The 23,534-nt window shown below is 41.2% G+C and overlaps 1 protein-coding gene across 8 annotated transcripts in view; it reads right to left on the minus strand.

Moving 5' to 3' along the window:
* The window catches only part of LOC133606751 (nuclear factor 1 B-type-like), a 152,953-nt gene that overhangs the window by 32,040 nt on the left and 97,379 nt on the right, over positions 1 to 23,534 (minus strand). For 5 of the 8 annotated variants that reach the window (XM_061961054.1, XM_061961059.2, XM_061961056.2 and 2 more), the window contains 6 exons: positions 22,984 to 23,104; positions 21,163 to 21,284; positions 12,579 to 12,713; positions 12,315 to 12,499; positions 6,944 to 7,082; positions 2,738 to 2,820 (listed from right to left, as the gene is read on the minus strand). In XM_061961054.1, the coding sequence (XP_061817038.1) occupies positions 2,738 to 2,820; positions 6,944 to 7,082; positions 12,315 to 12,499; positions 12,579 to 12,713; positions 21,163 to 21,284; positions 22,984 to 23,104 (785 nt within the window). The remainder of the gene's footprint in view (positions 1 to 2,737; positions 2,821 to 6,943; positions 7,083 to 12,314; positions 12,500 to 12,578; positions 12,714 to 21,162; positions 21,285 to 22,983; positions 23,105 to 23,534) is intronic. The other 3 variants (XM_061961055.1, XM_061961057.2, XM_061961053.2) reach the window with 1 other exon arrangement.

The following is a 23,534-nucleotide window of genomic DNA, read 5'->3' on the forward strand; positions in this document are numbered from 1 at the left end:
GAAGAAGAAAGCAGTCTGCATCTCAGCTTTGTGTTACAGGTGACAAAGCAAATAGCTTTAAATTGCTGGACCAGAATGTTGCCAGAGGGACGTGACTTGCAGGCCACGCCCCTCGGCTGGAAGAATGTGCTTTCATTTGTGAGTCCCTGCTCCAGTGTATGTCAAAATATGAATACTGCAAAAGGAGGCCTGTCTCTGAACATCATAGTCTGCAACAGGGGCCATTTGTGGCCCGTGGCACGACTTTTAACATAAAATAAAATATTATGAATGCTTGCTATCTAGAAGATTAAAGGCCTACTGAAACCCACTACTACCGACCACGCAGTCTGATAGTTTATATATCAATGATGAAATCTTTACATTGCAACACATGCCAATACGGTTAGCTTACTAAAGTGCAATTTTAAATTTCGCGCAAAATATCCTGCTGAAAACGTCTCGGTATGAGGACGCCTGCGCGTGACGTCACGGATTGTAGAGGACATTTTGGGACAGCATGGTGGCCAGCTATTAAGTCGTCTGTTTTTATCGCAAAATTCCACAGTATTCTGGACATCTGTGTTGGTGAATCTTTTGCAATTTGTTCAATGAACAATGGAGACAGCAAAGAAGAAAGCTGTAGGTGGGAAGCGGTGTATTGCGGCAGGTGTTGTGCCGGATAACGCACCCCCGCCGTAGAATGCACCCCCTGACTGTTGTGCCAGATAACACAGCCGGTGTTTCATTGTTTACATTCCCGAAAGATGACAGTCAAGCTTTACCATTGGCTTGTGGTGAACTGAGACAACAAAGACTCTTACCAGGAGGACTTTGAGTTGGATACGCAGACGCGGTACCGTGAGTACGCATGCAGCTGCGGCTTCCAAACATTTGATCGCTTGCCCGTACGTGCGTGCCGCTACGTGCATGTCACGTATGTAACTTTGGGGAAATATATGTGCTGTATGAACTTTGGGGAGGTGAACGGTACTTTGGGCTGTGGGATTGAGTGTGTTGTGCAGGTGTTTGAGTTGTATTGGCGGGTTATATGGACGGGAGGGGGGAGGTGTTTGTTATGCGGGATTAATTTGTGGCATATTAAATATAAGCCTGGTTGTGTTGTGGCTAATAGAGTATATATATGTCTTGTGTTTATTTACTGTTTTAGTCATTCCCAGCTGAATATCAGGTCCCACCCGCCTCGCACAGCATCTTCCCTATCTGAATCGCTCCCACTGCCCTTTAGTCCTTCACTCTCACTTTCCTCATCCACGAATCTTTCATCCTCGCTCAAATTAGTGGGGAAATCGTCGCTTTCTCGGTCCGAATCGCTCTCGCTGCTGGTGGCCATGATTGTAAACAATGTGCAGCTGTGAGGAGCTCCACAACCTGTGACGTCACGCTACTCGTCTGCTACTTCCGGTACAGGCAAGGCTTTTTTATCAGCGACCAAAAGTTGCGAACTTTATCGTCGATATTCTCTACTAAATCTTTTCAGCAAAAATATGGCAATATCGCGAAATGATCAAGTATGACACATAGAATGGACCTGCTATCCCCGTTTAAATAAGAAAATCGCATTTCAGTAGGCCTTTAAACTTATTTCAACGCTAAAACCTTGACTCTCTGCAATGGCTGCCTTGTTTTGCAGTCACACCCGGTGTAGCATGAACAAAAATATCACACTGATTAGAACAATTATTCAATTTATTTAGCAAATGTTGACCGTGTTTTGGCTTGTTTTTTGGGGTTTATGGTTATAGTTTAGGTTTATTTCCAACATGTATACAGTTATAATATGATACATTACATATTTCCAGTTTCTCTTTACAACATGTCCGAAAAGGAGTAGGGTTTTTTTTTTACTTCGCGTTCTCATTTTGTACACAAATTAGTAAACAATAGATTAAGTTATCATGAATAAATAGTTCACATAATGACATGAGTAAGAAAGAATATTACCAAAATGGGCCGCACATCCTTCTAATTTGTCCTTATGTGGCCACCGGCAGGCAAAGTTTGGAAGCGCAAACCAAAATAACTCAAGAGTCCCTTCATCTTTTTTTTTTAGCTCACATCAAGAAAAACAAACAGAAGCGTGATGAATCAATGAGTTGTTTCATGGAAAGGCGCCAATTTAATGCACGGACAATAAAACTGATAACACAGGGGGGGGGGGAGTCTGACGCTATTCTGTCCTAGTGAGACCTCCCTGAGTCCCTTTTTAAATTGTGAGCAAGGAAAGACAAAACTGGAGATTCATCATTTTGACTGGAGCTGAGGTAGCGATGGTCATATAGCAGCGTCCAGATGCATTCAATTAGTTGCGGTTGGAAAAGCCCTGGCTTCAGACCAGCGCTCTAAAAAGGTTGGACTATCTTGCAAGGGTGGGAGGGTCCTCAGACTCCTGCCTCTCCTAAACTTACACACACTCATGCACAAACAAACCTGCTCACCGCATCTATCCTGGGAATCACCACTGCAAAACTTAATGATTGCCTTAAATGAAATTTTTTGTAATGTGTGAGTGTGTGGAAATGAGCACGTGACTCGGTAGAAAACATCGGTTAAAGCGCACAATGAATGGCTCACAAATGAAAGTCTTCTTTCAAACGTTAGATTGAACTTGGGTAAGTGGATTAGACAACAAGAAGACATTCTAACCAAAAGAGGCTACGTGACGTGTGATGGGAGGGGTGGGGCATGATGAGGACATGTGGTGACGGTGGTGGCTGGGGTGGGTGGGGGTCCTCACCTGTTGCTGATGAAGGAAGGCGGGGTCTCTGGGGCTCAGGCCGACGAAGCGGTTGGCCGTCGGGGTGCCAGGAGCGGAGTAGCCTGGCAGAGACAACTCGCATTAACATTTTGTTCTAAGTGTGCCGTAAATTCAGCGCAGTGACATAGTGGGGTACCACAAGGTTAAGTTTCGTGCCCACTTTAATTAGCCAGCAATAAACCTGCAAGGACAGCATAAATCCCAGATTTTTTTTATATAATAAAAATAGCAGCAAGAACCATTTTTTTTTCATCAGGACAGAAAATGTGCTTGCAGACGAGACGTTCTGGATAGCACAGAGATGTCCAGACTGATCCCCCAGTAATATGTGGTAGGTATTCCAGGGACGGTGGAGACTCTTTTATTTCACATTTGTGTGTGCCATCAAAATGAAGTCATGCAGTCATTTTGTCACATGACTGCAAATAACAGTATTGGCGCTCCCTGCACGGGTTGTGGTCAAAATGCTTTTTAAAGACACGCTAGTAGACATGATATCCTTTAAGTCAGGAGTGCTCAATACGTCGATCGCGAGCTACCGGTCGATCTCGGAGGGTGTGTCAGTCGATCACCAGCCAGGCATTAAAAAAATAGTCCTAAAAATGAGCGATCATAAATCTTCACGATGACGTCACTTCCGTCACTTGATTGACATTCACGGCACCCGAGGGTCTTCTGAGATGACGCTGGCTGCTGCCAGCTCATTAAAATTACCGACTGGAAGGCGAGAAACACTTTATTTCAACAGACTCTGGCGCCGTACCTGTTGTCAAAACTCCAAAGACCGACTGCACAGTTGCGCTAACAAAACAAGAGTCTCAGAAAGCTGGCGTGCACAAGCTAGCAAGCTACGGAGTTTCCCGACAATGTATTTCTTGTAAAGTGTATACAAAGGAGTACGGAAGCTGGACAAATAAGATGCCAAAAACCAACCACTTTCATGTGGTATTGGACAGAAAGGAGGACTTTTTTCTCCTCCATTCGAAAATGCGGACGTTTTTAGTGTAATTCCAATCAATGCAAGTCATCAGAATCAGGTAATACACCAACTTATATTCTTGTCTTCATGAAAGAAAGGAATCTATATGTGTTAAACATGCCTGTATTATCTTTAAACACCTTAACTTGTTAACAATATTAACTATATGTGTTAAACATGCTTGCATTATCTTTAAACACCTTTAACTTATTAACAATATTAACTATATGTGTTAAACATGCTTGTATTATCATTAAACACCTTTTACTTGTTAACAATATTAAGTATATGTGTTAAACATGCTTGTATTATCTTTAAACATCTTTAACTTATTAATAATATTAACTATATGTATTAAACATGCTTGTATTATCATTAAACACCTTTAACTTGTTAACAATATTAACTATATGTATTAAACATACTTGTATTATTAAACACCTTTAATTTATTAACAATATTAACTATATGTATTAAACATTCTTGTATTATCATTAAACACCTTTAATTTATTCACAATATTAACTATGTGTTAAACATGATTGCATTATCATTAAACACCTTTAATTTACTAACAATATTAACTATATGTGTTAAACATGCTTGCATTATCATTAAACACCTTTAACTTATTAACAAAAACATATATTTCATAAATAAGTAAATATAAATTATATATATGAATGAGGTAGATCCCCACGACTTGATCAATTGAAAAGTAGCTCGCCTGCAGAAAAAGTGTGAGCACCCCTGCTTTAAGTGGTCTATGGACAACTACCGTATTTTTCGGACTATAAGTCGATGTTTTTTTCATAGTTTGGCCGTGGGTGCGACGTATACTCCGGAGCGACTTATGTGTGAAATTATTAACATATTACCGTAAAATATCAAATAATTTTATTTATCTCATTTGCGTGAGCGACGAAGCAAATGGCAGCAATCGTCACTCACACGCCAACCAATAAGAATTCGGCGGGGGAGGGTCATGGCAGAAGTGCATTGTGGGTTTTGGAATGCTAACTGCTATATGCTATACGCTACTTGCGGAGCTATTAAAATGGATCACATCAACGTTGGCGGTAACTTATAAAAACTGAGAAGGACTGAACTAAAATGGCACCGAAAAGGAAATCATATACTGCAGAATACAAGCTGGACGTAGTGAAATATGCACCAGAAAACGGCGACCGAGCAGCAGAAAGAATGGATGCTAGCGGCGCATACCAGGAGCGACACCGAGGAGGAAGATTTCATGGGATTTAGCGATCGGGAGTGACGGATTGTTTGGTAAACGTATAGCATGTTCTATATGTTATAGTTATTTGAATGACTCTTACCATAATATGTTATGTTAACATACCAGGCACGTTCTCAGTTGGTTATTTATGCCTCATATAACGTACACTTATTCAGCCTGTTGTTCACTATTCTTTATTTATTTTAAATTGCCTTTCAAATGTCTATTCTTGGTGTTGGATTTTATCAAATAAATTTCCCCCAAAAGTGCGACTTATATATGTTTTTTTTCTTTTTTATTGTGCATTTTCGGCCGGTGCGACGTATACTCCGGAGCGACTTATAGTTCGAAAATTACGGCATTAGCTAAGATGCTTAGCTTGATGGCGGACATCTTTTTCAACCAATCTTGCTTAAAGTTGACACACGTGTGCTTGTGGGCCCCCGAAAAATTGTGTACCAAATTTCAAAGTGATTCAGCAAAGCACCTTAAAAGCTCATTGACATATGTGAGAAATTTCAAGTCAGTCCGATTGACAGTATGTGGTGTAATTGTCGAAAAAATATTAGCATTGACAACACTTAAGGCCTGAGTAATTAAGATCCAAATGTGTGCAAAAAATAATAATAATAATAATAACTGGGATTTACAGTATATAGCGCTTTTCTAAGTACCCAAAGTCGCTTTACATGTAGAACCCATCATTCATTCACACCTAGTGGTGGTAAGCTACTTTCATAGCCACAGCTGCCCTGGGGTAGACTGACGGAAGCGTGGCTGCAATTTGCGCCAACGGCCCGTCCGACCACCACCTATCATTCATCATTCAATTCACCGGTGTGAGTGGCACTGGGTGAAAAGGGTGAAGTGTCCCGCCCAAGGACACAACGGCAGCGATTTTTGGATGGTAAGAGGCGGGGAGCGAACCTGCAACCCTCAGGTTTCTGGCACGGTTGCTCTATCCACTACGCCATGCCGCCCCAAAATAAAATAGTCTGTGCTATTAATAGGGGTGTTGCGTGTGATTTACTAACACTGCGTGTGCAATTGAAAAGTGGTACAGACCGCCTTATTTAAATGAGGATTTTGCGTGCATACAGGGCTTTTACCACCGAGATAATCATTTTCTGCACATTCATGTTATCGTGCTCCTACATGTGTGCGATGTGTTGAACCAGCAGCACACATCTAGAATCTGTAACGCCTTTTCCGGATCGCAAACAGAAACGTGCACACTGACACTTCATTCTGTGCACGAGGCAGCGCATTCGTGCGTCTGGAATGATTCAAACGCAAGAAAATGCGCAATGAAAGACGTCTTTTCTTGTTGGAGATATATTATAGTAATATATTTCCTCAATAATAATAAAAAAAAACGCCAGCAGACACCAAAATATCAATTGAATTAATTTTAATCAGCCCCTATAAGTCATCCAGCAGCTATAAAATTATAAAAGAAAATTGCTGAATAGATGATATGTCTAATATATTTTTTTATTTCTGGCCGTCCAAAATACATACGTAGGATGGAGGATTGTCATTTTCCCATCATCTGTCTTTACAGCGTGAGCACTGATCCAGCAGCTGTGTGTGGAACTGTCAGTTTGCCCGTCCTTCTGACACGTGCTAAATAAAACGCAATAAAGTGTTCGCAAAACGGTGATGATTGTTAATAAATCACATTGCGTGTATTAAATAATTATATTTGCATCTTCTCCTACCAGTATTATGGGGGTTTTGACAATCAGCATAAATTTTGCATATTACTGAAGAAAAAGATGCAAAATGGATTGCTTATTCTGCTCACTTAACAGACGCAATCCACTTTACGTGTGCAAACCTTTTGTACATCAAGCCCTTACTATGTTATCTTGACAAATGTTTACCCTTTTGTGTCCAGCGGCTGAGGACTAGAAGTGTTGGCATCCACAAATGTGCACCTAATTATGTGACGGATAAAAAAGCTTACCTTCCGTTGACGTGGTGATGGGCTTGGTGTCGGGCATGGAGAGTGAGACGGGTCGCACAGTGCCGTGGTGCGGGGAGGGGGCCAGCACAGGCGTGAAGTGACCTGGGACTTTTCCAACGACCTGACCGCTGCTGTTGGGCTACAAATAAATAATAACAATGGTTATATAGTTCCTAAGAAAAATGTAGTCTGTCCAGATCTAAATGGAAACTATTAACTTATTTTAAGCAGCCCTCAGAGGACACCTAAAGAAAAGTACTTTTAGCAGCTGAGTCGTCACTATTATTACTGTGCGGACAATAGCGGATCAGTCAATGAGTATGGATTTCCTACATGATTTTACACAATGATTTTAATGGCGCTCATAAATGGAATTCACTGGGATCCGGGGCGTGAAAAGACGGGCCGAGGCCGCCGAGCGAGCGCTCACAATGGTGTAAAGAGAGCCCAGGCAGGGAGACTATATACAGGCAGAGGAAAGAAAGAAAAGGGGGCGACTCTTTGAGACGGCTGGAGACTGTCTGGGGCGTTCATTGCGGGGCTGCCCTAAGTTCAAAACTCAAACAGGCTCTTTTTGGAAGAGAATTGTGTCCACAGGGATCCCTCGGATGTGAATAGAATGTTTAATTAGAGAGTAATATAATCTGCGTTAAAGCAAGCATAAAAACATTCTGGCACTTGTCCATGGGATTATAAGCGCTGTGTTATTTGTTGGCCCCCCTATTCTCCCTATAACTCCCCTTCTTCTCCCTAGAACCCCAGCAGAGGGACAGTTTATTCTGCAAGAACAGGGCCCCGGCAACGGCAAATATTTACAACCTTTTTCATTCGCCATGGTTTTTCTCAGAGTAACCGACAGCGCTAACCCCCTAAAAAATGCGGTTACACTCTATTGTTTACAAGGAAAGCCACCAGGACAAAAAAAAAAAAAAGCACATAAATATCACACAGCTTGTCATGTATGGAGGGGACCTCTCCTTCTATTCCACTGCAGCAGCTCTCTGGTAGAATCAGTGCTTTTGGGTTAGCATTTTTAGCAACACATAAAAGCAGCAATGAGAAATTATTGTTGTCAATAACCAGTGTTCCTTATTATGCAAAAGTTACTTTCTAATGAGGTCCAAACAAAAAAAAGAAAAAAAAAAGTATCTTTTCAGAGAAGACGCACCCAAATACTTACTTTTGAAATTGCAACATTTTCTCCACATATCTTGAAACAAATTCTGAAAACAACTATCTGTTGGTCAACTACAAACGTGGGAACTGTAAGCTTGATCATATGTTTTTCTTCAGCAAACAGGCTAACCTGGCATAATGTTACTGTTAAATGGCTATGATAGTGTTGCTAACCTTTGTGTGCCTTAAAGGGGAACTGCACTTCTTTTGGAATTTCGCCTATCCGCCCGATTGTAGCTGAGATAGGCTCCAGCGCCCCCCGCGACCCCAAAGGGAATAAGCGGTAGAAAATGGATGGATGGATGGATGGATTCACAATCATTATGAAAGACAAGAACACAAGTTTTTCTTTTTGTTTATGCATTCTAACTCGTAAATAAGAGTAAATAAAAGTCAGCTAACAATGAGAGTCAATGGGAGCTATAAAGCATTTAAAAAAATACATTTAAACACCTCCAACATTTTATATACACACTGTAAATATATTATAGGCAAATTCATAATAACATGTATTATTTACACATTTTGATCATTTTAAGCATATGGCAGCACAGTAATTTAAAAAACGCAAAAACATTTTTTCCTACGACCGTAACATCATGGCAGACTTCATGAGAGACAACAGACATAATAAAACATCACTTACTGTACAATGTCTGCTCTCACTAGGATGCCGACTGGTAGGATTTTTTGATGAAGAATTAATCACAGTCCACACAAAAGGTTTTAAAAATGCCAGTGCCGCAAGCAAGCGTCTTTTTGTGTCTTTCTCGCCATATCCGGGTATAAGTTCTCGGTTTATGGCCAAAGACTTCTACTGTACAGGTGAGAAGAATTTTTAATCTACGATTACATTTTTTCAGCTCAGAGGCCATCATGATTCAGCAGCTGGGTATGTCCATATGTTCACGGTGCAGATTGTCTGCGTAAACGCTCATAATGACAATGTTGCTCACACTTGGTTAATATTTGGGTCCATTCATCCATCCATCCATCCATTTTCCATCCACCTCATCGCATGGCCATACACAGATAGACAACATTCACACTCACACGCTAGGGACTATATAGTGTTGCCAATCGTAACAAAATGTAAATGTATTATTGTTGGCACTTTCTGGATGAATTTTTGGAGTGCTTTTAGAGGCAAAATGGATTACTCACAACAGCAGCATTGCTAGCCATCTATAAAGAGACGATTATTACAAATTAGAATGCAAAAAAAACACAAAAAAAACAATTGTTTTCTTTTCTCTGATAAGGATTGTGAATGATAGATGATATAAAAAAATTTAAAAAAAGTGCAATTCCCCTTTAAGGTTGCCTTAATAGTACATTGTTGTATGTGAAGTACAGTAAACTGTACAGTAATCTATGTATTTATTTATATATATTTATTTATTTTATATATATATTTATATATTATTTATATATATATATATGTATTTATTTATATATATATGCACCTTATTGCTTTTTTATCCTGCATTACCATGAGCTTATGTAACGAAATTTCGTTCTTATCTGTACTGTAAAGTTCACATTTGAATGACAATAAAAAGGAAGTCTAAGTCTAAGTGAAGTGAAGTGAAGTAAAGTGAATTATATTTATATAGCGCTTTTCTCTAGTGACTCAAAGCGCTTTTACATAGTGAAACCCAATATCTAAGTTACATTTAAACCAGTGTGGGTGGCACTGGGAGCAGGTGGGTAAAGTGTCTTGCCCAAGGACACAACGGCAGTGACTAGGATGGCGGAAGCGGGGATCGAACCTGGAACCCTCAAGTCGCTTGGCACGGCCACTCTACCAACCGAGCTATACAGCCCCGATGTTTGACATCTATTTAGATGGACCTGTGCAGAGTTTAAACACGCACTAAATTAGACTTAGACTTAGACAAACTTTGATGATCCACAAGGGGGAAATTGAAACAGTAGCTCAGTTACAATGATGGAAAGGACAATGCAGGTATATATAGACTAAATATAGTCTATATATACCTGCATTGTCCTTTCCATCCTTACACTTTCCATTAGTCTGATTTCCCAAATAAATGCATTTCTTCTATTTTCTCATGTCTGTGAAGTCTCTGTTTACATGCACTCTCTCTAACTTGACTCCTTGGCCAAATGATGTGTGCCTCCAATACACTAAGGGACGATCGTGGTCCTTTCAGCTCGTTCATCTACGTGGGATTGTAGAGTAAGAGAATGCTGCATGCTGCTGGGGTCGCAAGCACAAGACGTAGAGCCACTTTCACATTTATTTTTTCACCTTCTGACGTGACGTGAAACCCAGCAATAATTGCCACAAGCAGAAGCTCTTGAATCTAACAGAAAACCTAACTTTCCACAGCTGTTGTTGGTAATGTTTTACTTTGTGGTGTTTTAAATGACATCTGCTTTGCTTTTTGTAGCTATGGTGACTCTCAAGGAAAGGAAATTGCTATTGTGACAGACTTATTTGACTGTTCTATTCATTGGGAGGGAGGCAATACTTTTTATGATATCTGCCAGACTAGTAATAGCTGAGAAACAAAACACTCTGTTTAATTTCATTGTGCGTAAAAAAAAGTTGTGATGTTTTATGTCATAAGGCTGTTTGATAAATGTCATGTCACGTATTAAAACTAATTTGGCGACATTCTGCCATTGATGTCGGTTTTTGTTTTCTCATATACTTAAAAATATAGACCTATTCTCTCTCCTGTATCCTCTTTTTGTCTGCAGCGTCATGATCCTCCACGATGGCTCGATTAAACAGCATACACACAAGACGGAACTGGTTTCCCAACACATTATATATTTGTTCATCCGACCTTTAAAATGATCAACACATATGTGTTGCTCAAAAAGATGGTTTTCCAGCCAATTCATGCAATAATTTTTGTACAACTTTAAACATATGTATGTACTGTATGTATGTATATGTATGTAAGAGTATGCTTGCATGTAGACAAACACAACACAAACTAGTAAGAGCTTGTTAAAATAACTTTTAAAACCTGTTTAAATTGCAACATTTTGGACAACACAGCATTGTGGCACCTCTGAGACTTAATAAAAACTGTAGAAAAAAAATGATAACATGGTACATTTCAATCATTGCTAACAATGACTATTATTACAAAGAGTGTGACATACAGTACAGGCTAAAAGTTTGGACACACCTTCGCATTTCAATATGTTTTCTTTATTTTCATGACTATAGTATTTTTCGGAGTATAAGTCGCACCTGCCGAAAATGCACAATAAAGAAGGAAAAAAACATATATAAGTCGCACTGGAGTAAGTCGCATTTTTGTGGGAAATGTATTTGATAAAATCCAACACCAAGATTAGACATTTGAAAGGCAATTTAAAATAAATAAAGAATAGTGAACAACAGGCTGAATAAGTGTACGTTATATGAGGCATAAATAACCAACTGAGAACGTGCCTGGTATGTTAACGTAACATATTATGGTAAGAGTCATTCAAAAAACTATAACATATAGAACATATACGTTTACCAAACAATCTGTCACTCCTAATCGCTAAATCCCATGAAATCTTATACGTCTAGTCTCTTACGTGAATGAGCTAAATAATATTATTTGATATTTTGCGGTAATGTGTTAATAATTTCACACATAAGTCGCTCCTGAGTATAAGTCGCACCCCCGGCTAAATTATGAAAAAAACTGCGACATATAGTCCGAAAAATACGGTATTTACCTTGTAGATTGTCACTGAAGGCATCAAAACTATGACACCTGTGAAGTGAAAACCCTTTCAGGTGACTACCTCTTGAAGCTCATCTTGAGAATGCCAAGAGTGTGCAAAAAAGTAATCAGAACAAAGGGTGGCTATTTTGAAGAAACTAGAATACAAAACATGTTTTTCATTTATTTCACCTTTTTTTGTTAAGTACATAACTCCACATGTGTTCATTCATAGTTTTGATGCCTTCAGTGACAATCTACAATGTAAATAGTCATGAAAATAAAGAAAACACATTGAATGAGAAGGTGTGTCCAAACGTTTGCCCTGTACTGTATGTTAATTTCAGGGTTCCCAGGACGGAACGCTATCAAACAGGTCCTTTCCTGCCCTTTACATTTATTTTGACTTTGTCTTGTGAGAAATACAGTTATTATATAATAAGTTATTGACAAAATAATACGTACATTTAAAAAAAAAAAAAAAGACCCACCTGGCTGCTCTGTGGGCTGGACGGGTCGTACGACGGCACATAGCTCTTAAGGGGGTCGGCTGGGTTGAGGTGGGGCGGGTAACGGATGGTGGTGTGCGAGAAGTAGGACGAGGGGGCCGGGGGTAGAATGGCGGAGGCTGAGAACTGCAGCGGCGAGTGCGGCGGGGGACTCCTCGTCGATATAACTGCAAGAATCAAGGGAAATCAAGAGACATTGGGTGAAGGGTTTTTTTTTTTGGTCGGTGGATGTCGTGAGGAACTCACCACTGTGTCCTACGCCTGTCAGGCCCGGGTGATGCGGCTGAGGAAAAGTGCTGAGTCGGGGTGAGGAGTCCTGCGGAGAGGTGGGGCTGAACAGCGGCTTCTCTGGCTTCTTCATGGTGGGAGAGGACATGTCTGCTGGGGAGAAGAAAAAATACACACACGTTAAGCAAATTAAGGTCCCTGATTGAATGTTCATAATGGAATATAAGACAAAACAAATATTCCAATTCCAGGACATGTTTGGAAAGATTAAAAGGGAGCCTTTTTCCCTGCCAAGAATTGATTGAAACACGTCCCTCTTGTCCGCCGGTGTGCTTGAGAACAGGATCTGCACGGATTAGGAATCTCAGAGGAGCAGGTTGAAAAGTTGACTTTGCCGATTGCACATATGTGCAGGTCATGAAAAATGTGGTCGTTTGACATTGCCGGGAAATAAGACACTCGCTTTAGTTGTGTCAGAGACAAAGTCCTAGTTTACATGCATATTAATGTCGCTCTGATTCCACCCATGGCCATATGTTGTGTGCCTCTGAAACGCTGGGAGGGGATTTTATACATTTCAGCTCGTTTAGATCTATGACTTCATGAACGAGGAAGAGAATGCTACATGCTAATAGCTACCTCTGCTCAAATGGATACAATGGCTTTCCATCATTTGAATGTGTGCTTAATAAAGGCCTATTGAAACCCACTACTACCGACCACGCAGTCTGATAGTTTATATATCAATGATGAAATCTTAACATTGCAACACATGCCAATACGACCGAGTTAGCTTACTAAAGTGCAACTTTAAATTCCGCGCGAAATATCCTGCTGAAAACGTCTCGGTATGATGACGCCTGCGCGTGACGTCACGGATTGTAGAGGACATTTTGGGACAGCATGGTGGCCAGCTATTAAGTTGTCTGTTTTCATCGCAAAATTCCACAGTATTCTGGACATCTGTGTTGGTGAATCTTTTGCAATTTGTTCAATGAACAATGGAGACAGCAAAGAAGAAAGCTGTAGGTGGGAAGCGGTGTATTGCGGCAGGTGTTGTGCCGGATAACGCACCCCCGCAGTAGAATGCACCCCCTGACTGTTGTGCCGGATAACACAGCCGGTGTTTCATTGTTTACATTCCCGGAAGATGACAGTCAAGCTTTACCATTGGCCTGTGGAGAACTGGGACAACAGAGACTTTTTCCAGGAGGACTTTGAGTTGGATGCGCAGATGCGGTACCGTGAGTATGCATGCAGCTGCGGCTTCCAAACTTTTGATCGCTTGCCCGTACGTGCGTGCCGCTGTGTGCATGTCACGTACGTAACTTTGGGGACTTTGGGGAAATATATGTGCTGTATGAACTTTGGGGAGGTGAACGGTAATTTGGGCTGTGGGATTGATTGTGTTGTGCAGGTGTTTGAGTTGTATTGGCGGGTTATATGGGAGGGGGGGAGGTGTTTGTTATGCGGGATTAATTTGTGGCATATTAAATATAAGCCTGGTTGTGTTGTGGCTAATAGAGTATATATCGTCTTGTGTTTATTTACAGTTTTAGTCATTCCCAGCTGAATATCAGGTCCCACCCGCCTCTCACAGCATCTTCCCTATCTGAATCGCTCCCGCTGCCCTCTAGTCCTTCACTCTCACTTTCCTCATCCACGAATCTTTCATCCTCACTCAAATTAATGGGGAAATCGTCGCTTTCTCGGTCCGAATCGCTCTCGCTGCTGGTGGCCATGATTGTAAACAATGTGCAGATGTGAGGAGCTCCACAACCTGTGACGTCACGCGCATATCGTTTGCTACTTCCTAGAGGCAAGGCTTTTTTATCAGCGACCAAAAATTGCGAACATTATCGTCGATGTTCTCTACTAAATCCTTTCAGCAAAAATATGACAATATCGCGAAATGATCAAGTATGACACATAGAATGGACCTCCTATCCCCGTTTAAATAAGAAAATCGCATTTCAGTAGGCCTTTAAATGATATTTGTTTTGGTTTTTGTGGTTATGATGCGCCTCAAAAGCACACACTTAACAAATATATCGACTTATTTCATCTTCTGTTGCATGAGCGGGTCTTCTTGTTAGTGTCAGCAAGAAGACTGTTTGATACAAATGTAATGTTCTCAACGCTGCACCATGATCCCCTACGGGTACTACTGCATGCGTAGGAAGCCAGTGTAGATGATCGATTGATGAAAATGTATATAATTGATACGTTCCAACTTCCAAGACCTCCCACGAATGCCAAGAAAAAAAAGGAATAGTGGATGCATAAAAAGACCTCAATATGTTTGATCAGCATGGTGGAAGAGGGGTTAGTGCGTCTGCCTCACAATACGAAGGTCCTGAGTAGTCGTGAGTTCAATCCCGGGCTCGGGATCTTTCTGTGTGGAGTTTGCATGTTCTCCCCGTGACTGCGTGGGTTCCCTCCGGGTACTCCGGCTTCCTCCCACCTCCAAAGACATGCACCTGGGGATAGGTTGATTGGCAACACTAAATTGGCCCCAGTGTGTGAATGTAAGTGTGAATGTTGTCTGTCTATCTGTGTTGGCCCTGTGATGAGGTGGCGACTTGTCCAGGGTGTACTCTGCCTTCTGCCCGATTGTAGCTGAGATAGGCTCCAGGGCAGTGTGACATTGAAGTTAGCGTTTACATTCTTATGGCGTCCTGTTCGGCGTGTGTCGCATGCTTGCTTAGGCCTTTATTTTCCTCTAGTCCTCCAGTGATAATGCTACTTGGAAGAAACGGTTGATTTTTTTCTGCAATGGTGGTGAGGATTTGTATCCTAGAAGCTGAATCATCATTTGTCCAAAAATAGTCATCTTCCTTGTCTGTTACCAAGTCTGCCATGATTAGAAAACACACTTGTGTTTGATTCTGGAAGTAGGAACACACATTGTTGCCAGAAGTCAGACGTGCGCTGCTACAGAAACAGAAGTCAATGTGCGAAATAAATCTGTGCCGGAAATTATTAAAATTATCAAAATACAGTACCGGTAAATATTGTACATATTACATATTGTTATGAAGGTGTCTGTTACTACATTATATATACTTGCACTGTGTATATAAAACATATTACATATTGTTATGAAGGTGTCAGTTACTATTTTACATATATACTTGCAATGGGTATATAAAACGTTGGAGGGTTTTGAAGTGGTTTTAAAGGGCTTTGAAGGCTACAACGGTGACTCCTATTAGTCGCATCATTCAAGCGGTTTTTTTAATCATCTTTAAAAATCGTTAAAAAAAATAAGACGTGTTTTTGTCTCTCATAATGATTGTGAACGAAAAATTGCAGTTCCCCTTTAAGATGCAATTACAGGCCTAAAGTATACAGTAGTGAACTAACAAAGCACGTTGACTTTGCCAAAGTATTTATTTGCTGGAGAACGTTCAGTGAGTTGACTTGTGTGATTGCACCCTCTAACCGCAGCACTCTTTTTACCCTGCAGATAGTGCCATCAAAAACGTTCTAATAAAGTTACTACACAAAAAGTTAATTGTTTACAATTTAAAGCAGAGAAAAATAAACCTGCGAATAGTCGGGTATACCTGTGTTTATCTGACCCACAGAAAGCCAAACGCTGTTTAATTAAGGTGTTGGCATGCGTTTTAAAAAGCTGGTTTCAACCCAATTCATGCAAGAATGTATTTTTCTTTCATGCATGTAAGTGTAGTGACACATCAAGTCCAATAGATCCATTGTGAGGGTCATGAATGGAATATCACAGGGGAACATCTGCTGGTCTCGCCCTTTACACGCCGCTTGACAAGCTCCCGTAATCCCCCGTGAATAATCCCTGAGGTTTTCAAGAGACATGACATTTGTTAAGAAAGTTGAAGAACAAGCAACTGCTCCTCACTCTCGTGAGCTGCCGTCACAACTGCGCGCCTTTCAATTTTACACTTCTTAAGGGATAACAACATTGATGCAAGAAAGGACGGCTTACGTCCTCCAGGAACATTCCTCAAGTGCTTTTTTTTTTTTTTTGGTCCCCGACTGGGTTACTTTTAAAACCTTCCAGCAAATAACGTGTTGTAAGGACAATACAATTAAAGGACACGCCCTTTCCCTACAGAAGAATTCGCCCACATAGGAAGACTTGCTCTTTTTCAGGGAAAAGCTAAAAGTTGCTGGAATTTGTGTGTGTTGAATGGGGGGGAAGGGGTGGGGGGATTCCCACTCCGAGGTTATGAGAGGATGAAGGCGTCATGTTTCCGCAGAGCTTCAATCTTTCCCTCTCTTCACCTAATTAAATCCTTTAGAGAGGTGAGCGGCTCGCCTCGGGAAAAGCACAATTAATTACCACAAAGCAAACACACAAACGCATCCTAACATTTGGCCTCCGTGTCTTCTCGGTTTTCCCAGAGTTAAAGGCAGGAGTCATTTGTCAGCCTCTTGTAAGTGGCGACCGCGACTACAGCTCATCGAGCCACTCGTTTGTTCCTGACAGAATGATGGCCGACTTCGCACAAAGTCTTGCTTGGCGCCAATGGAACGTATGAAATTTCACAAAGCCACACGGAGCTTGTGGGTCGTCTGTACTTGTGTATGAAGAGATGAAAAGTCTAAAGATTGGAGACTATCTCATTCAATAGTAGTGTTGTCCCGGTACTAAAATGTATTTAGATACTTTTCGATACTTTTCTAAATAAAGGGGACCACAAAAAATTGCGTTATTGGCTTTATTTTTAACAAAAAATCTTAGGGTACATTAAACATAGGTTTCTTATTGCAAGTTTGTCCTTAAATAAAATAGTGAACGTACAAGACAACTTGTCTTTTAGTAGTAAGTAAGCAAACAAAGACTCCTATTTAGTCTGCTGACATATGCAGTAACATATTGTGTCATTTATCATTCTATTATTTTGTCAAAATGATTAAGGACAAGTGGTAGAAAATTAATTATTAATCTACTTGTTCATTTACTGTTAATATCTGCCTATTTTAACATGTTCTATCTACACTTCTGTTAAAATGTAATAATCACGTATTCTTCTGTTGTGTGGATGCTATATATTAGTTTTGGATGATACCACAAATGTAGGTATCAATCCAATACCAAGGAGTTACAGGATCATACATTGGTCATATTCAAAGTCCTCATGTGTCAAGGGACATATTTCCTGAGTTTATAAACATAATATACGTTTACATTCAGGGGTGCCGGTGAGCTATGGTGTGAAGGATGTTTAGCTATTCCTCATCCTGCAGGGATGATACTTGTAAAAAAACGTACTTTATTTGTCGCCATGGAGGCGAGGATTAGTGATTTAGAAGTAGCTAAAACACTGCCGACGGTGGATGGACTTTAGCCGCTAGCGAGCTAGCCATGTCTTAAAGCACCTCTTCCTGAGGCCGTTTCAGTGTTATGACTTCACCTTTATGGTTATTGTTTAAGCCAAAATGCGTTCGTTCTCCCTTTTCTGTCTACACAGTGTCTGCTTGTAAGTACTCTGTGATTGTGCGCTGCCGAACATGCTCCGCTGCTCGTAAACCAGCAATGACACGACGTGACGACGACGACGGGGTATGTTACCGGTACTTTTCAGAGGCGGTATAGTACCGAATATGATTCACTCGTATCGCGGTACTATACTAATACCGATATACCGTACAACCCTATTCAATAGGATGTAAGTGTCTCCAAACTTTTGCTCAGACAAAAAATGCATATTAATGTGTGCTGTTATAAAATTGTGCAAGGGTTGCACAATGTTCTGATGCTAATGCTAAACCAGCATGCTAATGGTGCGTTCCATTTGTACTGGGAAGTCGGAATTTCCGAATTCCTTGTCGTAAAATTCAACTGAAATGCTCCCCGGCCTAGGTGGGAAAGTCGGAGAGTCCTCGGCAATCCCTGGCCTAGGGGACGGCGTGGCGCGGTTGGGAGAGTGGCTGTGCCAGCAACCTGAGGGTTCCTGGTTCAATCCCCACCTTCTACCATCCTAGTCACGTCCGTTGTGTCCTTGAGCAAGACACTTCACCCTTGCTCCTGATGGGTCCTGGTTAGCGCCTTGACATGGCAGTCCCCGCCATCAGTGTGTGAATGTGTGTGTGAATGGGTGATTGTGGAAATAGTGTCAAAGCGCTTGAGTTCCTTAAAAAGGAAGAAAAGCGCTATACAAGTATAACCCATTTACCATTAGCTGTCTTCAAAGATGGCTGCTCTGAATGTAAACAATAATACAAGCTTCTGTGATATCTATTATTGGCACTTCCAATTATTTTTTTATACTAGTACTGTAGTGTAAATAAAAAAAAATCATATGTGTTATACGTTCTACAAGGCTAGCAATAGCGTCTTTGTTTCCTTTGTTTCCTCTCAGTGGCGTAGTGGTTAGAGTGTCCGCCCTGCGATCGGTAGGTTGTGAGTTCAAACCCCAGCCGAGTCATACCAAAGACTATAAAAATGGGACCCATTACCTCCCTGCTTGGCACTCAGCATCTGCCCATAGGGCCGGATCAGGCCCACGAACGGGTTTTATCCGGCCCGCGGGATGAGTTAGCTAAGTATAAAAATTAACCTGAAATTTTTGAATGAAAGAATCAGCTGTTCTAAATGTGTCCACTGGATGTCGCAATAGCAATTCTTTGTATCTTTGTAGATGATGCTACATATGTACAAAATAAACCACATGATGTTAGTACATCAGTCGAGGAAAATGATCAAACTACATAAATAACATACTGTAATTTGATTTTGATATAATTTTTTTATCTAGATAGATTGAAAATTAACATCAATGAGTTGACTGATGAACATTATCACATAATTTATTCAGAAAATATAAATAACGACAAGTATAAAGTATATATACTATTAACCGCAGCAGGTAATTGTAAAAAAAAACAAAAAAAAAACATTATGATTTGTACAATTTCAGAATGTGCTTCTTCTATTTTTAAACAAACAAAACAATCAGAAGTTGTCTTCATTTTTAAGTTATCGTGCCGTGATTTCACCAGTCCGGCCCACTTAGGGAGTGTATTTTTCTCCATCTGGCCCCCCATCTAAAATGAGTTTGACACCCCTGCTCTAGAACTACAACCGGTTTGGATATAACAGTATTCGGATTGTAATCATCCAGATATGACAGCAGCTAAGTAGAAAGCCATCAGCGTTGTGGTTTGGAGAGTGAAGTAAGATAGCTTGATGATGCTAACTATGTTAACTAGCGAGCTTGTTTCGGTGTTCCTGATCGTCTGCCCGTCCTGCAACTCAGTGTTTAGGCAAGATGAACAGCGAGTACCTGCAGCTGAGGCTTGCCTTCAACAAATTTAGTTTTAGATCCTATTTTTTTTAAATTTAGTGGGTTTACATAATTTAGCCACGGAACTTTTGTTATTGTTAAGAGTTCCGGTGTGTGTTGTTGCGCTGAGAAGTACTAGATTGCTGATAAGAAAACTAAATCTGAATGTAATTTATCCATCTTTTGACACTTCCTTCGTCTCCCGTCCTTACACGCGACAATATTTCATTAAAAAAACACGTAAGTGATATTTTGACGCGAAAATTAATGTTTAAAAAACGCGGACATTTCACATGCCTGTAATCAAATGAGTGCACTTTTTACATACAACAACGTAACATTAAGTGGTGTGACAAGAGGACAAAAATGTTAGCAACACTAGCATAGCTCAGTGAGCTACATTGCTAACATCACAATGCTATCACATTTCAACAGGAACATACGACCAAACTTACAGTTGCCACGCCTGTAGTTGACTGAGTGATGTCTGTGGATTTTAAGATGTGTAACAAAGCATGCCTGTAGTGGGCGTGGACATAGGGCAGGCTTTTATCTACCTCGGGGTGGTACAAAGATGGCATCCAGTCCATTAGGGTTTTTCCCTCATGACGTCATAAAAACCCGAAACTTCAAAGTTAGCCGCCGTCTCTCCAAAAATGGAGGTAACGCATGAGGGAAGAGATTTTTCTCATGTTTGGTGCTCATTACCAGGTTGTAGGAACACATTTACTGTTAGAACCTCATTAAAAGGTCACTTTTGCATAACAGGTCACCCCCAAGTCAAGTCAGTTCTGTCTGTAAGTTAGCTTTGAAAAGTTAGTTAGAAAATTCCTTCTTCTTTAAAAAAAAAAAAAAAAAAAAAAAAGTCTGATGAGTTGCAGCTGGAACAGTTTGTTCTAGTCGAAGATAGTCTGCCCAAAGGAAACGGCAACAGGTGTGTGAGAACGTTTCGGACGTGTGCCTCTGAGCGCCGGTTCAAATGGGTTGAGAGGCGATCACATGATCTAGGCCTGCAGCTATCTCTGTCACGGTATGTATTTTGAGAGGGTTCAACAGGTTTACGCGGAGGGAAGCGCTCAGACGCGCTTTGGCATCTAATGAAAAGTGTGGCGGCTTTGAAACACGATAATTTACGATGCGCGCCGGCCCGTTATTTAAAAAAAAAAAAAAGGTGTTCACGCTTATCAAATCTATTTCCACATTACAGACAGCAAAACTCCACCTACAATTTAAGAAAATCTGCACAGAAAAACTCAGCTGTGCATGCTTGAGCTCTTGCAAGTCCACAAAGACAACGCACTCAGTGCTGAAAATAACTGAAAAAAAATTACCTCCGTCTCGGTCGTGCCAGTTTGCCCGACTGCTGGCTGGCGAGCTGGGCGATGAGTAGAAGTCCGGTCCAGTCGGGCTGGTGTCCATATTCTCCTCCATGTTTACCGTTTTGGGCCTTTTGCTGCGGAATTTGGACACAAAGATACACTTCAGCAACACATTTTACAACTTGCAGTTCCCTGAGAAACTACACGAGTTTTCCAGGAACGCAGCACAATTCACACGCTGCTTTGTAAATGTGAACCCTAGTGGCAGCATGGGGAATGACATCAGAGCCATGACAATGATGCTTTTCAATATTTGTGAGTTCAACGACACAAGTTGCAGATCCCACAAGAACCGCGTGTGAATGCCGTCAAGCTAAAATGCCCCCCAAAAAGACACAAATAGAGGTTACAGAGCTGACATGCCCCCTAGTGGCTGGGAGCAGTGTAAGTGTCTACATCAAAGCATTGGGACGTGCGATGTGTGTTTTTATGTCCTTAAAGGGGAACATTATCACCAGACCTATGTAAGCGTCAATATATACCTTGATGTTGCAGAAAAAAGACCATATATTTTTTTAACCGATTTCCGAACTCTAAATGGGTGAATTTTGCCGAATTAAACGCCTTTCTAATATTCGCTCTCGTAGCGATGACGTCACACATGTTCTCAAACACCGAGTCAAATCAGCTCTGTTATTTTCCGTTTTTTCGACTGTTTTCCGTACCTTGGAGACATCATGCCTCGTCGGTGTGTTGTCGGAGGGTGTAACAACACGAACAGGGACGGATTCAAGTTGCACCAGTGGCCCAAAGATGCGAAAGTGGCAAGAAATTGGACGTTTGTTCCGCACACTTTACCGACAAAAGCTATGCTACGACAGAGATGGCAAGAATGTGTGGATATCCTGCGACACTCAAAGCAGATGCATTTCCAACGATAAAGTCAAAGAAATCTGCCGCCAGACCCCCATTGAATCTGCCGGAGTGTGTGAGCAATTCAAGGACAAAGGACCTCGGTAGCACGGCAAGCAATAGCGGCAGTTTGTTCCCGCAGACGAGCGAGCTAAACCCCCTATCGACCCTAGCTTCCCTGGCCTGCTGACATCAACTCCAAAACTGGACAGATCAGCTTTCAGGAAAAGAGCGCGGATGAGGGTATGTCTACAGAATATATTAATTGATGAAAATTGGGCTGTCTGCACTCTCAAAGTGCATGTTGTTGCCAAATGTATTTCATATGCTGTAAACCTAGCTCATAGTTGTTAGTTTCCTTTAATGCCAAACAAACACATACCAATCGTTGGTTAGAAGGCGATCGCCGAATTCGTCCTCGCTTTCTCCCGTGTCGCTGGCTGTCGTGTCGTTTTCGTCGGTTTCGCTTGCATACGGTTCAAACCGATATGGCTCAATAGCTTCAGTTTCTTTTTCAATTTCGTTTTCGCTACCTGCCTCCACACTACAACCATCCGTTTCAATACATTCGTAATCTGTTGAATCGCTTAAACCGCTGAAATCCGAGTCTGAATCCGAGACAATGTCGCTATAGCTTGCTGTTCTTTCCGCCATGTTTGTTTGCGTTGGCTTCACTATGTGACGTCACAGGAAAATGGACGGGTGTTTATAACGATGGTTAAAATCAGGCACTTTGAAGCTTTTTTTAGGGGTATTGCGTGATGGGTAAAATTTTGAAAAAAACTTCGAAAAATATAATAAGCCACTGGGAACTGATTTTTAATGGTTTTAACCCTTCTGAAATTGTGATAATGTTCCCCTTTAATCTTGTTTTAGAAAAAATCCAATAGTTCTGAAGTAACAGACATTAAAAGTGCCAACCTTCCAGGCGGGGAGGACAGGGAGCGATGCATCCCCACGCTGGAGTTCAGGTCGTGATAGTAGGGTTGTGCGGGCATGTCCGCCATGGAGAAGTTTACTGCTGCACCGTGGGTAATGGGCACTGCAGACAGAAGGGGAAAAAAGTGGAGTTAGTTAGCTAGAAAGCCCAACAAGCAGCAGATTGTCTTTCCTTGCAACAGGAACCACGCAATTAATTGCATAATTGCATGAGTGGTCATTATTGACGCTTTAGAGGCCCCGTGCATCAAATTAAAAGCTCCTGTTTGACCACTACAGCAATTCTGCTGAGCCCTCTGATTAAAAAGTCACTGCTTGCAACACATTATGACTGCAGGCACCTAAAGCTTCTCTGCACAATGCTTGTAAGTATTATTGTTTGTTTTCCCACTACTCCGGTGAAGGTGAGTGGTAACATTTCAGTCTACAAAAGGACCCCCCCGCCGCCTCCCCATTCCCCCTTTGGTGTGCGGCCTCCAGCTCAAGCAGTCCGTTTGGAGTCGATGAGAGGATGAAGTGTGTGGTGCCGTCTG

This window comes from Nerophis lumbriciformis, linkage group LG05 (genome assembly GCF_033978685.3).
Source record: "Nerophis lumbriciformis linkage group LG05, RoL_Nlum_v2.1, whole genome shotgun sequence".
Classification (NCBI taxonomy): Eukaryota; Metazoa; Chordata; class Actinopteri; order Syngnathiformes; family Syngnathidae; genus Nerophis; species Nerophis lumbriciformis.